This window comes from Carettochelys insculpta, chromosome 12 (assembly GCF_033958435.1).
Source record: "Carettochelys insculpta isolate YL-2023 chromosome 12, ASM3395843v1, whole genome shotgun sequence".
NCBI classification, from domain to species: domain Eukaryota; kingdom Metazoa; phylum Chordata; order Testudines; family Carettochelyidae; genus Carettochelys; species Carettochelys insculpta.
Genome location: NC_134148.1, coordinates 28934296 through 28951531, shown reverse-complemented (window position 1 = coordinate 28951531; position 17236 = coordinate 28934296). Strand labels below are relative to the sequence as shown.

General features: G+C 41.8%; 1 protein-coding gene and 1 long non-coding RNA gene across 2 annotated transcripts; one reads left to right on the top strand and one right to left on the bottom strand.

Moving 5' to 3' along the window:
• The first annotated feature begins 364 nt into the window (after window positions 1–364).
• On the top strand, window positions 365–16810 carry CFAP161 (cilia and flagella associated protein 161). Its single transcript, XM_075007161.1, has 7 exons — window positions 365–489; window positions 1829–1918; window positions 2105–2343; window positions 6703–6787; window positions 10440–10598; window positions 12664–12737; window positions 14462–16810. Exons 1-7 carry the CDS (start codon window positions 403–405, stop codon window positions 14655–14657), a joined length of 930 nt encoding a protein of 309 aa, XP_074863262.1. The 5' UTR covers window positions 365–402; the 3' UTR covers window positions 14658–16810.
• On the bottom strand, window positions 6961–12635 carry LOC142019838 (uncharacterized). Its single transcript, XR_012647205.1, has 3 exons — window positions 10494–12635; window positions 9413–9616; window positions 6961–8727 (listed from the first exon to the last, which is right to left on the bottom strand). It is a non-coding gene; the product is annotated as an uncharacterized LOC142019838 (long non-coding RNA).
• Window positions 16811–17236: the final 426 nt, after the last annotated feature.

The following is a 17236-nucleotide window of genomic DNA, read 5'->3' as shown; positions in this document are numbered from 1 at the left end:
GGGTAGCTCTGTGCCCTGCACCTTGTGGTGGCAACTAACTGTCTTGTGGCCACATGAGCGAAACGAGCCTGCCTGGGCGCAGCCTCCAGCCAGGTACAGGGCGAGCAGGAGTTCTAGCGCTGCAGTGAGCCCCCCGCCACCCCTGGTCTGGAACTGTGGCTACAGCGAGGCCCGCCTGACCTCAAACACCTCCAACCCGGAACCGGGCTGGGACCGGCAGAAACACAAAAACCCCGCCCCTGGTCCCTCATTGGCGGCCTGTTTCCTCCACTACATCCAATCCCCAGCTCGAAGCGTTCCCTTGGCAACCAGTAAACTCTCCGCGGCCTTGCGGGCGCGCGTGCGGAGGGAAGCCTGCCTGGAGCCCACCCCGCTTTTGACCCCCCTCCCCCCGCCCCCAGCATGAACGGCCGGGCTAGCCTGAGCGGCAAGCCCTACAGCGCGGGGGTGCGCATCGCCAACTGGAACGAGGACACGTACTTAGAGGAGGTACCGGAGCCGCTGCCGTTCCCTGGGACTCCCTCGGGCGGCCTAAGGGGACGGCTCTGCCTCCCTTCTCAGCCCCCATTTTGGGCAGTACCCTTCCCCGCTCCCCTTATACCCCCCAACGCCCTGTGCCATAAGCAGCAGCACCCCCCCGGCTCCGGCCACTGCGGTTGGGCGGCAGGTCTAAGGCAGGGTGACACGCCGGGGGAGGGGCAGCCTGGCTGTTAGTCGTAGTGGTGGGAAGCAGACTGGGTAACTCGCGCCCAAGGCAGGGCGCTGGCTGCCCCTGGAGCCCGGGGCCTGCGGGGTCAGCGACTGTCTCGGGGTGGGGGGCAAGCAGCTGCCAGCGCTGGGGGCCTAAGCTTCCTCTTTTCAGGGCCAGTATAACCTTGTAACCCGGGCCACCTCCAGCCAACCAACCCACCCAGCCACCCACAGCTGGGGCCTCCACGCACCCCTACAGTATCTCCTTTCCCCACCCCCCATATGCACTGGCACCTTCTCCTCTGAATGAAAAGCCACCTGTGCAGCAGACTGACTGCTATCTCTTTGGGACAAGGTGACACTGCAATGGGACATGGACCCAACTGACATCCCCTTATAGCCACTGCAGTAATTACAGCACTGGTGCACGTCTGCTCTTGGCTCCTTGTTTTGGCAGTGCACATCCTTACCAGGAGCTCTTATATTGCTTGCACTGTCAGTGTTGAGTATTGTACTGTAGGCCAGCTTTTGAAAGCCAGTAAGAGTTGAGGTAAGCTATGTATATATGTGTAGTGTCTACACCAGTGGTTCTCAACCTATTTACCATTATGGGCTGATACAGTTCTCTAAGGGTTATGTGGGCTGCATCTATGCAATATATACACTACCTATATGGCCCTGAGGATGTCATATGGGCTACAAGCAGGGTGCAGGTTGAGAACCACTGGTGTATACTCATATTGCATGGAGCTTAATACATCAGTGTTGACTCTATGCTTCTATTAAGTCTGCACAGCCAGGCAGTTACAGCAGTGGAAGTAAAATTTTTGCATATACACGTACATAGATAAGGCAACTTACATCAACCTGAGTCTAACATTACATTACAAAGTAGACCATGCCTTGGTGTAAATGGGAAGTAACTCCATTAAAGTTAATGGATTTATCCTCAGTGTAAAAATAACATGAGAGCACATTCAGGTTTCTGGAATATTTGTGAATGACATGCCCCAGAGGTACCTATTTATGCCTGCCTAGCTGGAGCCCTTTTCAAAAAGTTTTAAATTGCATTTAAAGCCAAGATGATTGTAAAAATGCTTGATACTATGTTTAGTTTCTCACTTTTGTTTTTAAACAGGACCTCTTAAAAGATTTTTTGTATAAAAGAGAAAAAGGAGAACTACTAATACAGAAATCAAAGAGACTTAAAAATAATCTTTTAAAGCAGGTAATCCATTCTCACCAGCCCTTTTAACAATTCCACTTTACTGCTTATAAAAATTGCAGTGAATTGTTGGCATCTGTGTAGTGAGAATACTATGTTTTGACAATCTGTGTGACACATTACAATAATTTCAATAATTTTTAAATAAATTGAAACAGTCTTTACCAATCTATGTATATTTTAACATAGATGCAACTGTCAGTTTCGAAAGATGGATTTGTTCACTTTGGAGACACTGTGATGCTTTTGAGCCCTGAAAACAACAAATCACCTATGGAGAATTACCTGGAAGTATATGGCAATCTAACATTGGCTGTTAATCCAGATGATATAACAGTACATATGTCTGATTTATTACAAGCCCCCTGTGAAGTGAGCGCAGTGAAAAGTGTGAAGCCTGTTGGTCGAAATGCATTTCATATCCTAAGGTTTGGTGTCTTAACGTTCAGTAGATTCAGTAGTAGTTACACCTTTGGGTTCAGGTTTAATCTTATTTTGTGAAATGAACTTTCTTAGAAAAGAAAATCAGTGTGTAGTGCAACATTTGATTGATTTTAGACTAATGTCTTAATTTTTATTACACATTAAGCCCAATTCTGCTCTCATGCCAGTAAGAGTTCCAATGAAATCAATGAGATTGCATCAATATAAAACTGGTGCAAAAGCAGAATCGGGCTCTCTGTATTTATTTTTAATAAATAACCAAATATTTTAAAGTTAAATGAATTCTACATCTTACTATTGACATAGAATAATATTTTTAATAAAGCTTTTATAAACATAACTAGTTATCTCACATAGATTTTATAAGTCTTAGTTAAATCTTACATTCTTCCTTCTGTGCAAGGACATAAAGAACAAAGGGTGCCTCTTTGTCCTGACATGCTACAGGCTGACCAATATCTCTGGATAGTTCTTGAGAAAGTTAGAAGAGATTGCATATTAAATCGTAAACTGCTTTGGCTAGAGGTTATCTTTTTGTTTTATGTGTAGAGAGAACCTGCCACTTTTATGTGGATAGAAATATTTATATTAGCTTACAATAAACTCTTTTTTGTTTATTTATACATCCCCAATTGTATTTAAAAGCCAAATGCTGTATCATTGTCTTAATGGAAAGGAACTAGATGATGATATTGAGTAAAGGCAAAAAACTTGGATATGTAAATTCACCAAAAATCTAAAAGGGTAAAAGTAAGTAAGTAGTATAAAGAATGTAAAATTACATAAATTTAAAAAAAAAAATTATATTTGGGAATACAGATAAGGGAAAAGTTGATGTACTTTAATCCAATAATTTAGTCATAACAGCTGAAGTGGATGATGGGGATATAGAATCATAGAAGATTATGTAGGAACAGACCTCAAGGGGTTACCTAGTCCAACCCTCTGCTCAAAGCAGGGCTGTTGCAGTGTCTGCAGACCGCATCCCCTGACAGCAAGGGCACAGGGGTGTGTGTGGATGCTGCTTGCGTTGCTGCTATTCTGTAAGTGGCTTGAATCAGTCAATCACTCTGTGACAGTGTGGTCTAATGGCCAGAGTGAGTAGTGTGGCCCAAGGGTGCATGGCAGCATGGCTCAACAGCTGGAGTCAGTAGCCTAGCCCTAAGATTCACGGCAGCACTGCCCAATGGCCAGAGTTCAAGGGGTTGGGACCATCGGCCCATTAGGGAAGCCTGGGCCCAGTCTATTCCATTTTCTGACCCAGGACCTTGGGAGTGGGGAAATGATTTGCCATTCACTTGGCAGGAAATCCTATCGCAGCACACAAAACTTGCCACTGACACAGCAGGGAATCCCACCACAACATGCTGACATTACCCAGGTGGGAGAAACTACTCACCTCCCTGGGTCACTTCCTACGAATTCTGGACTTGCAGTGACCCTTTAGCTGCAGGATCTTTAGGGTCCTTGGGAAGCACCAGGCTCCTTGGAGGCTCACTGCAGTCTCCCATGTCTCCAGGTCCCGCTGTCTGGGTCCCCTCTGGAACTCTAGTAGTAAGTCATTCCTATCCAGCACAGACAGAACTGAGCTGCTCCCTTTTATATTGCCCCAGCATTTGGAGCATGTCTAGTCTGGCTGGAGAAGTGGGACTTCCTTGGTGTACAGTGTTTTAACTCCTTCTGTCCCATTGCAAGGTATGCACACCCCATCATGAGGTCCAACCCCAAACTAAATCATCCCAGCCAGGGCTTTGTCAAGCAGGCCTTAGAAAACTCTAAGGATGGAGATTCCATCACCTTCCTAAGAAACCCATTCCAGTGCTTCACCTAAGGAAAAACTGTTTCACAGTATCCATCCTAGACCTCCCTCTCAGCAACTTGAGACCATTGCTTCTCATTGTGTCCTTGGTCACCATAGAGTACAGCCCAACTCTATCCTCTTTGGAACCCTTGCTTCAGGAAGTTAAAGGCTGCTTCAAATCTCCCATCTTTCTTCTCTTCTAAAGATTAAATTAGCCCAGTTCCCTCAGCCTGTCTTTATGACTCGTGCTCCCAATCATTTCTATTGCCCTCTGTTGTACTGTCTCCAAATTGGCCACATACTTTCTGTAGTGGGTGTCCCAAAACTGGACGCACTACTCTAGATGTGGCTTCACCAGTGCTGAATAGATCGTAATAATAATTTCCCTCAATTTTCTGACAGTTCTCCTACTAATGCAGCCCAATTTGTCATTGGCATTCTTGGCAACGGGCACATTGTTGGCTCATATTCAGCTTCACGTCCACTGGAATCCTCAGGTCCTTTTCTGCAGAACTGTTGCTTAGTCAGTCAGTCTCCAGATTGCAGCAGTGTGTGGGACTCTTCCATCCTGAGTGCAGGACTCTGTACATGTCCTCCTTTTGGCCTACACCTTCAATTTGTGAAGGGCACTCTGGACCCTATTTCTACTCTCTGACATATCTATTTTTTCCCACAGTTTGGAGTCATACATGAACTTACTGAGGGTTCAATCCATCCCATCATCCAAATCATTAATGAAGATATTGAACAAAACCAGCCCCAGCACTGACACTTACAGCTGTTTGCTTGATACCGGCTGAGAAGTAGACATCAAGCCATTGATCACTAGCCATTGAGCCTGACAATGTAGCCATCTTTCTGTCTACCTTACAATCCATTCATCCAGTTCATATTTCTTTAACTTGCTGGCAAGAATATTTTAGAAGACTGTTATCAGAAATGTTGGTAAAGTTAAGGTATGTCACAGTTCCAAATCAACACAGCCTGTTACTTCATCAGAGAAGGCAATCAGTTTGGTCATGCATGACTTGCACTTGGTGAATCCATGCTGACCCTTCCTGATTACCTTCCTCTTTCTTCAACTGCTTCAAAATGGATTCTTTCAGGATATGCTCCATCATTTTTCCAGAGACTAAGGTGAGGCTGGCCCATCTGTAATTTCTCAAATTCTCCTTCTTCCCTTTTTAAAAGATGGGCACTGTATTTGCCTTTTCCCAGTCATCTGGGACCACCCTCAAACACCTCTAATTTTGAAAGATAATGGCCAGTGGCTCTGCAATCATGTCAGCCAACTCCCTCAGCATGCTCAGATTCATTACATCCAGCCCCATGGAGCTGTGCATGTCCAGCTTTTCTAAATAGTTCCTAACCCATTCTTTCACCACTAAGGGCTGCTCACATCCTCCATATATTGTGCTGACCAGTGCAGCAGTCTGGGAGCTGACCTCATCTGTGAAGACAGAGGCAAAAAAAGCATTGAGTAAGTCAACTTTTTTTCACATCGTCTGTCACCAAGTTGCTTCACCCATTAAGTAAGGGTCCAACACTTTCTCTGTCCACCTTCTTGTTGCTCAAATACCCGCAGAAACCTTTCTTGTTACTTTTCACATCCCTTGCTAGCTGCAACTTAATTGTTCTGTGGCTTTCCTGATTACACTTGTACATGCTCAGGCAATACTTTTGTACTCCTCATCAGTCTAAGTTACCACTTCTTGTAAGCTTTTTTGTGTTTAAAATCTCACTGAAGATTATTCTATTAAGCCAACCTGACCGCTGGTTTTTCTAACATTTCCACCAGGAAATTGTCCCCAACTCTTTCCAAAAACTTCTTGGATTGTCTGTGCACTGCTATATTGCTCTCCCAGCAGATGTCAGGGTGATTGACATATTGTTATCCCAATAAATGGAGCTATGGTTTCCCATCAGTTTCCCATCTTTTAATGAGGTATGCCCCACTTTCCCCTTTAACAAAATATGTGTTATTTCGTGTTGCATAATAATACTTATGCTCAAAGGAAATGAGTTAACATTACTATGGCAACTTAACTTTTAAATTTAAATTCTTAGCTTTGACATTTCACTAGCACATTTTTTTTCTTTTTGTATTGCTATGGATGATAAATTGATATGAAAATTAATCCATATGATAAATTACTAGGAAACTTTTTTTGGTAGGGATTTTTCAGATGCATGAATTAAACATACAGGTTGGGATTTTCAGTGGAGCCTAAGGGAATTAAGTGCTGAACTCCTTTCTGAATTTCAGTATTTGGGGATCAATCTCCTTGAAACGCTTTTGAAAATCCTAGCCTATATGTTTAATGTATGCAGCTGAAAAAAAGCATTGAGAGCCTAATTTTCCACTCAGAGTATTAAATATTGATGTGGTAAATTATTTAAATGCCAACTGTTTCTATAATGTATTTTATAGTAGCAGTGACACCAGCCTCTTCTATGACAAATAATTTTGACGACCTGCATACTCACAAATCAACGTATATGGCATGTTTCAATTTATATGGTTCTTTTCCTGTGTGAACAGTGTTGAAGGAAATTCTATGGGTGAACCCATTAGATTTGGGCAGAATTTTGGTCTTGGGACAACAGGCGGTTTTTCCGATCAAATGGTAAGTCAACACCAGTGTATACTAAAACTGTAATACTGATTGATATTATAAATTTAGTAACAGAGAGAAAGCCGTGCTAGTCTATGTACTATCAAAACAAAAAAGCAGTCAAGTAGCACTTTAAAGACTAACAAAATAATTTATTAGGTGAGCTTTCGTGGGACAGACCCACTTCTTCAGACCGTAGCCATACCAGAACAGAGTCAATATTTAAGACATAGAGAACTAAAATAGTAATCAAAATTGACAAATCAGAAAAAAATTGTCAAGGTGAGCAAATCAGAGAGTAGAGGGACAGAAAGGACAGGGGGATTCAAGGATTAGATTAAGCCAAGTATGCAAAAGAGCCCCTATAATGACCCAGAAAATTCTCATCCTGGTTCAAACCACGTGTTAATGTGTTGAATTTGAATATAAAAGAGAGTTCAGCAGCCTCTCTTTCCAGACTGTTGTGAAAATTCCTCTTCAGTAAGATGCAAACTTTTAAGTCATTAACAGAATGGCCAATTCCCTTAAAATGCTGGCTGACAGGTTTGTGGATCAGGAGTGTTTTTATGTCTGTTTTGTGCCCATTAACTCTTTGTCTAAGAGAGTTTGAAGTCTGTCCAATATACAAAGCATCTGGGCATTGTTGGCACATGATGGCATATATGATGTTAGTTGAGGAACATGAGAATGTGCCTGTGATTCTGTGAATAACCTGGTTAGGTCCAGTGATGGTATCTCCAGAACAGATATGTGGACAAAGCTGGCAGTGGGCTTTGTTGCAAGGAAAAGTTTCAGAACTGGTGTTCCTGCAGTATAGACTGTGGCTGTGAGTGAGAATCCTCATAAGGTTAGGAGGTTGTCTGCAGGAGAGAACAGGCGTGTCACCTAGGGCCTTCTGGAGTGTGGCGTCCTGATTAAGGAGAGGTTGTAAGTCTTTAATAATTCGTTGCAGTGGTTTGAGTTGGAGGATGTACGTAATGACCAGTGGTGTTCTGTTCTTGGCTTTTTTGGGCCGATCTTGGAGTAGCTGGTCTCTGGGTAGTCGTCTGGCCCTGTCAATTTGTTTTTTTATTTCTCCTGCTGGGTAATTCAGGTTTATGAAAATTTGATAAAGATCTTATAGTTTTCGGTCTCTGTCAGTAGGATCAGAGCAAATGCCATTGTACCTAAGGGTTTGACTGTAAACAATGGATCTAGTTATGTGTGCAGGATGGAAGCGAGAAGTGTGTAGGTAAGTACAGTGATCAGTTGTTAAAGTCTCTGTGGAATTCTTCTAGAGTCTCTATACCATGGGTCCGAATCATAAAGATGTCATCAATGTATCTTAAGTAGAGGAGGGGTATTAGGGGATGAGAGCTGAGGAATCGTCGTTCCAGGTCACCCATAAATATATTAACATATTGTGGGGCCATGCAGGTGCCCATAGCAGTTCCACTAATCTGGAGGTATAAATTGTCGCCAGATCGGAAATAATTGTGGGTGAGAACAAAGTTACAGAGGTCAGACGCCAGACTGGCTGTGGTGACATTGGGGATCGTTTTCCTGATCACTTGTAATCCATCTTTGTGTGGAATATGAGTGTACAGAGCCTCTGCATCCATGGTGGCAAGGATGGTGTTGTCAGGAACTTTTCCCATATTTTGTAATTTCCTCAAGAAGTCAGTGGTATCTCGGAGATAGCTGGGAGTGTTGGTGGCAGAGGGTTTGAGGAGGCAGTCCACGTAAGTGGATAGTCCGGTGGTAAGGGTGCCAATACCCAAAATGATAGGGCGTCCGGGGTTCCCAGGTTTGTGGATTTTGGGAAGTAAATAGAATAATCCAGGTTGGGGCTCAGATGGTGTGTCTGAGTGAATAAGGTCCCAAGTAGCAGCAGGGAGTTCCTTAAGTAGTTGTAATTTCTTTAGGAATTCCAAAGTGGGATCAGAAGGGAGAGGCGTTGGAGAGCTGTCTGGCTGCACAATAAAATACGCAATAGTTATTACTGAGCAAAGAATTTTACTGAACGCAGGGCACTTCATCTGAGGAAAGAGCAAAAGCTACTTGCACTAGAGCACCCAATGTGTCATACTATACATGGCCAGATATACGGCCTGATTCTCAATTAGGTTAAAACAGAGTAAATCCAGAGCAACTGCAGTAATGCCCAATTATATTAATCTGCACTTGCACCAGTTTAATTGAGAGAAGACTCTGGTTCCCAGCTAGTGACTGTCATTTGGTCATGCATACATGTTTAGGTGTCAATATATTAAAAGATAAAATTTGCATAGAAGATACCATATATCCCAATCACTATCTTCTGTGAATAAACTATTTGGGGCTCTTAGAGAAAAATCCCCCCAACAAATATTACTTGAATTTCCTTAACATGGGTTGTTACAAATGCAACACCTATTCAGAGACCTTTTGGAAATTTCTAGGGACCAGGAATGCAGTCCTGGGCTATCAGATTGAAGCTATTTGAGTGAGGGAGATTTTATAGAGAGAGAGAGACATTTTTAATATCTCATGAAACTACAAAAATTCATCTTTGCAGGAAGGCTGATGTTTTAAACTACGCTTTTAAATGAACTGAGAACAAGAGACTCAATGCTCCAATGTAATAATATACAATGTATAGATGGCTAACAATCTTGCCTGTGTCTTTGTATTCAAAGTGACCTTCTGGAATGAAGATCTCATTTATATATCAGTATTTACACTTCCATAATCTTTCTCTTTTCGAAGTCATGTGTTCCATTTGAATGCAGCACACTATTCATAAGTTCATCAGCCATCTAGCGCTGTGGTGTCCAATCAGTTCTGAAGCAGTAGCCACTATAGCAAACTAGCCATGTTATTCTGAAAAAGAATAAGAAAAGAAAATGTAACAGGAATAAAATTCCAGCTGTAAGCTGCATCTTACGATGATGCGTGATGATTTCTGGCGTAAGTGGCGTATTTAAGCTATTCCACCAGCTGCCGGAGGTCTCCATACGATAGGTAGGTCAGATTACTGGAGAGTGACTTTAGGCTTCAGAAAGATCTTCTGAACTTTTTTATTCTCTGAAAATTTTTGTTTTTTTGATTTAAAAAAGAACTGCATGCAACATTTTTTGAGTTTTTATTGTTCAACTGGCCAAATAGACACATGTGGCAAGTAGCTAGAGTATTGAACATCACAGATCTAGTGTCTTATAGTTAAGAGTTTGTAATTCATGAAAGTGGACTGACAGACTTTTCACAACAAATCTGTTACTAGGGTTGAAAGAGCAGTTTCTTTTTTTATAACTGCAATATGTTTTGGACCCAGTCCAATACCTATTTAAATCAGTGAGCATTGGATCAGTCCTAAGCACACATGTTAACCACAGAAATATATACTACCTCTGAAGTACAAAGGTAACCCCATGTTTTTACAGGTATTTTTTGTATACACCCATGTTGGTCATATACTTCTTTGCTTGCACATACATAAAATTCTTTTTCACCAATTTTTTCTTTAATTCTGAAATAAGAGATGACATGCTCAAACAATTTTGTAAGCAATTATAAAAACTGATTGTATTCATATGATTTTATATAATTTTGTATGCCATTGTTAAACACAATTATTTTATTTGTAATAATTTAGTAGTTTAATCATTTACACTGATATGTCAATCATGTATGTTTCCATTTACAGTTATATCTTGCAAGTGACCATAAATCTTTTATGAAATCTGCTAAAAAATCACACCTTCAACAAGTGTTTTTGACAGATGAGCTTTCCTATCTGACTTGCTGGCAAGCTACCTATTTGGATCCTCAGCTGCGTCTTGAATATGAAGGATTTCCAGTTCCTGTAAGAAATTAAGTAAAAGGCAGAAAGTAAAACAATAGTACATATCATGAGTATTGAATTAAGGGTCTCTATAAACCATTTAAAATAAAGTGTTATTCTTTGCAGCATTCTGAAAGTTGTGGTAAAAATCAAATTTTTCCATACATAAACTGTGAACTCTAATAGGAGTGGGAGAAGGGAAGCAATTTGCAAGTTATAGCTAATGGTTTGAGCAGGGGGCATGGGCACTCAGCACTCTTGCGTTCCAATGCTAACTTTTGAGTTGACTAGCTGTGCAATTATGATAAATCATTTTGGCCTAAATTTTAAGAAGTGGCCATTGATTTTGGCAGCCTCATATTTGGAGTTCAATGTGCAACCCTCCTCCCCAAGTCTGAATTTCAGAAGCACTGACTATCTGCATTTTCACTTCTATTAGTAGGAGCAGTGGCTTCTCTGTACTTCTGACAGTAAGGCCCACAGAGCTCCCAAAAACTGAGGTATCCAAAATCAGTGGTCAGTTTTGAAAAGGGGTCTGCTAACCTTCAATGGCTACATCTACACAGACAGCCTTTGTTGACAAAACTCGCCGAGTGTCTACACGTTTAAAGCGCCCTGTGGAGAGTTCGTCGACAAAACTCATCTGCTCAGCCAGCAGTGTTATACTTCTCCCGGATCAAGTATACTGTCGACAGACTGCCTGTGTAGAACCTTCTGTCAACAGAGAGGGCTTCAGGTTCCCTGGGCAGCCCTGTTTGCAGAGCTTCCAGTCAGCCAGTCTGTCAAGAGAGGACAGGGCAGTCCGGCTGCTCTTTCAAGCTGCTTTTATGTGTAGATGTGATCTGTGGACAGAGGTTTCTCTGTCGACAGAGGCTGCCCATGTAGACATAGCCAATGTGTATATGTAAAATGGATGTAATATTTAACATACCCGATAGAGGTGCTGGAAGCTTAATTAATACTTTTAAAATGCTTGGAGATTCCTCAGCTAAGACCGTGGTAATTCAAAGTAAATGTGAAGTAATGATATTATATTACAAATATAACTGTTCCTCCACTGCTAGCCACTATTTCTGTTTTAATATATTTTCATGCAGCTTCTGATTCGCAAAACCCAGTTAAAATATGTAGTTAAAATTATATTCTCTTTTCATGTCAGCTTTAAAAATATTTTAAACAGGTTAATTTAAGATCAGTTCTGTTGTACAGTAAATTCTTTCATATCCAGCAGCCCCAGACTGGGAGGTTGCTAGATAGTCAAATATTTTGGATAATAGAGGTATACCTAGCAATGCATAACCTGAAAGAAAAACAAGATTAGCTATTAAGCAACAAACAAAAATGTATGCAGAGTACTTTATTCACCAACAACAGTAGTATTGTATGCGGTAAACTTATACTATATTTGCTGTATGTGTTTGTGTTTACTTTCAGTATACTGTACTTATGGAAATGGTAACTAAAATTTACTCATGGCTAACACGCTGGTTATTTGAGAGTTCCAGATGACAGAATGTGGGTTAAGACAGAGTTTATTGTACTTTAAAATAAACTACAAGTGCTCTTTGCAATAATGTAACAATACAGTAAAAATCTATTTTTAGAAATGCAAAGGCCCCAATTCTAGATTGTGCTCCATCACATTTTATTGTGGAAACCAGCAGGATCTCACCACCAGGAAAAACACAGTGAAACTGTGATTCCTCTGGTGGCATAGGACCACTCCTGGCCTTTACTGCACTTTCTTACAGTGCCCAGCACTAGGGCATGCCCATGAAGAGAAGCAGTATATCAGAGATAAGAGTGTGTGGCCAGAATGCTATACGTTCACCTGCTCTGGGCTGCTGGATTGTCCCAAGGGGACAGCTGCACCTAATTTGCAAAACCAGCTTATTTACATTGAGAGCTGGACCAGCCCATCACAAGCCCAATATCTACAAGGTACAGAGCAGCCCACAATCAGAGCTTGTGTTTTTAACGTTACATTCACCAACTCTAAACATTTCACTTTCACAGCAAAAAGACTATTTAAAAACTGTCCTTAGAGTGTTTGTGAAGAAGATTCTCCTGTTTATTCTTTCTCTAGGCAAACAGTAAAATCCTTATCACACACTGCCATACAAATCGGGGTTTAGCAGTTCCTAGGAACTATTGGATAAGGTAAGTGTAATTTATGACAGTGTACATACCAGGGATATTTTTCATTAATCAAGTTCAGTATATCAAGAATATAAGCAAAAAGACAAGTACTCTCATCACACAGTTATAGGTTGAACCTCTCTAGTCTAGCACCCTCAGGAGAAATTGAAGAGAATTTGAGAAGAAACAAGAAAATTTGCCTGGCCACAGGAGGTCACTATTGTCTAGCACAGTACTAACACTTCCACTGCTTACTGGGCTCCTAAAAGACATTTAGGGGTATATTACAACACAGAACACTGAGAACCAGGACTGGTGACTGTTAACAAACTTTATGGGACCATAGGAAACTTGGCCACACCTATGGTAAGCACTAGCCTGGCTAACTAAAATAAGGCTGGATTACGGATGCTGCCAGACGAGAGTTCCAGATTAGAGAGGTTCAACCTGTAATGAGATAACGAAAGTATAGCACAGACTCGGTCTCAATTTATTGTCAGGCTGTAATGTAGTGCAATCAGTCTGCAATTAGTTCAGCCTTCTTCACATTTTCCCCTCAGATTTCTAGACTTCCCTGTTTCTTGGATGGTCCAGTTCATCCTTTGGATATGCTGACCAATAGCGGTCCTTTCTTGGTAGAGAGAGTTAGGTATGTGGAAGTGTCATAGATCAGAAAAATATATTTTAATATAGTGCAGGAAACTGCATGCAGGATACATAGGTATCTCACAAAATACAAGTACTGTGTGAATGCAACTTCTGCATTGAATTACTGTTTTGACTCAACACTGGTAATGAGTATAATAATTCTTTCTTATTTAATGCCAAACAAAATTCAACGCAGGATCTATATCAGATCCTCATGGAGGACTTTGAGGCAGAAAGTCTGCTGGGGTGAGACTGAAGTTATGAAAGCCAGGGCTCCTATAATAAAGCAGCCCAACATCAATAGCTCAGTGGTTTGAGCATTGGCCTGCTAAACCCAGGGTTGTCAGCTCAGTCCTTTGAGGAGGCCACTTAGGGATTGGGGCAAATAGATATTAGGGATAGTGCTTGGTCCTGCCAAGAGGGCAGGGGACTGGACTAGATGACCTCCCAAGGTCCCTTCCAGTTCTAGGAGATGTGTGTAATAGAGTTGACTGAGGAAGTGGGTGTTTTCAGGGCAAGCCTATGTCAATGAGACACCTATCGTACCCCAACTAAAAAGAGCTATCATGCCCCAGTGGAAGTTCTGAAGGCAGGTGGGCAGCAGCAACACCACCTGGTCTTCAGGATGAATGAATACCCTGGAGCACTTTGGGATGAGCTGGGTAAATCTGGACCAATGATAACTTTTTTTCTTGGCTTTTGATTTCTAAAATTCTAATAAAGTTTTTAAAAATGCATGAATAATATAGCTTAATAAATCAACAACTATTTACAGTTTGGTTAGAGGAGACATTTACCATTTATATTGACTTGCTGTTAATTTCTGAGATTGAGCTCATGGAATTTATGGTAGTGTTCCCCACAAGCTGTGCACCTGGGCAATCACTCTGGAGTGATTTGAATGTTGTCTAGCTGGTGCCCATCGTGTTCACATCTAGCAGAGTGCCCAGAGATGGCAACGTGACATTCCACTGGTATGCACATCCACCATACCTTGGTGCACATAAAATTTATTCTACTCATGGATGGAAAAAATTTAGAGGGAACCTTGGTATATAGTGATTATACTTAACCATGCTACTATTTTCTCTTGACAGGTCATACTTTGGAAAAGAATATGAAGTCGTCTGTCACACCTATCTGGATTCCCATAAAGCTGAAGAAGATAAGAATTACTGGATAATAGTAACCGCGAATCCCAGTGCTGATGGAAATACTATGTTTGACAGACCTATGCCTCCGTCAGAGGAGACCAGAGAGAGAGAGAAGAATGAACTCTATGCAGGAACATAGAATGTAGTAGTCCAAAGTCAAAAACTTTCATTTTCATTATGCTTTTACAAAATGAAAATTCTAATGTTAATTATAACTAGAGCTTTGAATGCATGTCACACTTTCTCTATTCACACTTTATTTTTATTCCTAGATGCATTTATTTTATAAGTAGATATGAAAATCTGTCATTAGTTACACTGGGTAACCTCAGTGAAGTCAGTGGGGTTGCACTTAAATGTGACTGAGGACAGAATATGGTAAATAAAATCTGTTGATCCATGTACAAGTCCAGCTCCAGGAGTTTTTTTAATCAAGTAAGGCTTGATTTTCCCATTTTGACATGCACTGATGGCAACTGATATGTCAGAAAGTAATAACAGCCCTAAGAACTTATTTAACCACTTATCTCAAAATAATCCACTGTCTCCTTTTAAAGGATAATGGATATGTGATAGTTTCCACAACATCAAAAAACAAAGGCATGCCAACTTATCACTGGAATCTTTGACAATTAAAGACCAACTCAGAGAACCTAATTGAATTCATTGTTTCCTCTGACTAGCACGACATAGTCAAGTGTTCAAAATCATTACGCATTTCTCAGAAATCATGAGACTGGCTTAAAAATCATAGTTTAAAAATAGTAATTTGGGTGTTCTTTACATTTGCCTTTTGGATTTAGAGCTTTAGGAATCACCAAGTCAAGCTTTCCTCCCAACTGCAAGGCCCAGAGAAATCATGCCCCTGCCTCTGGGATGGAAGAGCAGCAGCACTCAGCCAGGCTATTGGTCTTAAGTCAAATCTGTAGTCTTATAAATTTGTTAAGGAATCTTCAATGTCCGTGCAGTACTGACAAGACTTTGTTTTTAAAGTTTTTCCAAAATAAGCTTCATGGAGCTCTGGAAGCACTGATATGTCCCTGTCATGACTCCAAGTTGTATTTCTAGAATCTGATTCAAACCAAGTGTCTAGGACTTTTGAACCACTGCCTCAGTCCAACATAGTTTATCAAATTCTTCTTCATGGAGAACAAGAAATAAATAAAAAATTACAAAACCAAGAAAAAGTGGTCATTTATTTTCCTTCTGTGCAGCTGAAAAACTATAGTCAGTGATGTTTGTGCATAAATCTATGCATTTCTTTTTTGGTCCATTGTACCCACTGGCTACGATTATACTAGCACGTTTTGTAGACAAAACTGGGATTTTGTTGACAAAACTCGTGGAGCATTTACACACAAAATGCATTTTGTCAACAGAAACTCGAGAAAAAAATCATGTAGGTGCTTGGGGGGTCCTTTTGTCGACAAAGTGGATCAAAAGATTGATCCGCTTTTATGTGTAGACACGATCTGTTGACAGAAATTTTGTTGGAACATCTCTTCCACACAGATTGCTGCAGTGTAACCATTCTTGACCTTCCCCGCTTCTACCCCTCTACTGTCTGATTTGCTCACCTTGATAATTTTTTTCTGATTTGTCCTCATTGGTTACTGTTTTTGTTCTCTGTGCCTTAAATATTGAGTCTGTTCTGGTCTGAAGAAGTGGGTCTGTCCCATGAAAGCTCACATAATAAATTATTTTGCTAGTCTTTAAAGTGCTACTTGACTGCTTTTTTGTTTTGATAGTACACAGACTAGCACAGCTCCCTCTCTGTTGCCATAGCCACTGAGTTTCTCTGTCATATATAGTAGTTAATTCCTGTCCTTGCGAGTGCAATGATATCTTAAAAAAGAAAAAGTGAACAAAAATAAGTGCTTGGTTTGCAGTTGACTGAATAGGTTGTCTTCTGTGTAATTTTTTTGGATGCTCTTTTGTTGCCACAATAAGTCAACTATGTTATTGATAGAATTGATCTTTGCCCTTTCTCGTGACTACACCAAATACTACACTCATCCCTCGCTGTACGAGCACAATTGGTTCCTAACGTTTTGTTCGTAGGTGAAAACTCATAAGAGGGACACTAAATTCCTATTAAAATACTTGTAAAAGTCTCTGATTGGTTCCAAGTGCTTGGAGTGGCAGGAGGTGGTGCTGTTTTTGAAAGGTAAGTGAACCTGGGGTTGGGAGGGAGTTAAAGGTTGAGGGCAGTTTGGGGCCATGAGCGGGAGGGAGAGTTAAAACCTGCAGGCAGCTGAGGTGGAAGAAGTGGTGGTTTGTTCCTCCTGGCTGCAGCAGAGGTACCTGGGGGTACCAGGGGGCTGGGGAGTTTGGAACAGGATGGAGTGGGTGTTGGGAGTGGGCTTTGGGGCTTGTGTGGGGAGCTGTGGGCTGGGGGGATGTTGGGATGGGGTGCACGGGGAGTTGCCACGGGGAGTGTTGGGAGCAGGCCCTGTGTGGCTGCGGGTCTTCCTGCCCCCTGGCCAGGGACCCAGCGGCTAGAGCAGAGCCAGATGCAGGGCTGCCGGACTTGCTGCCCGCCCCCCCCCCGGGGCTGCCAGACTCACCCCCCCCACACCCCACCAGGGACCTCACAGCTGGAGCAGAGCCAGCTGTGGGACTGCCGGTCTCTCCGCCCCCCGCTGGGGACCCAGCAGCTGGAGCTGAGCCAGCTGCTGGTCTTGCAGCCCCTGCCAGCGACTGGCTGTGTCTACACTA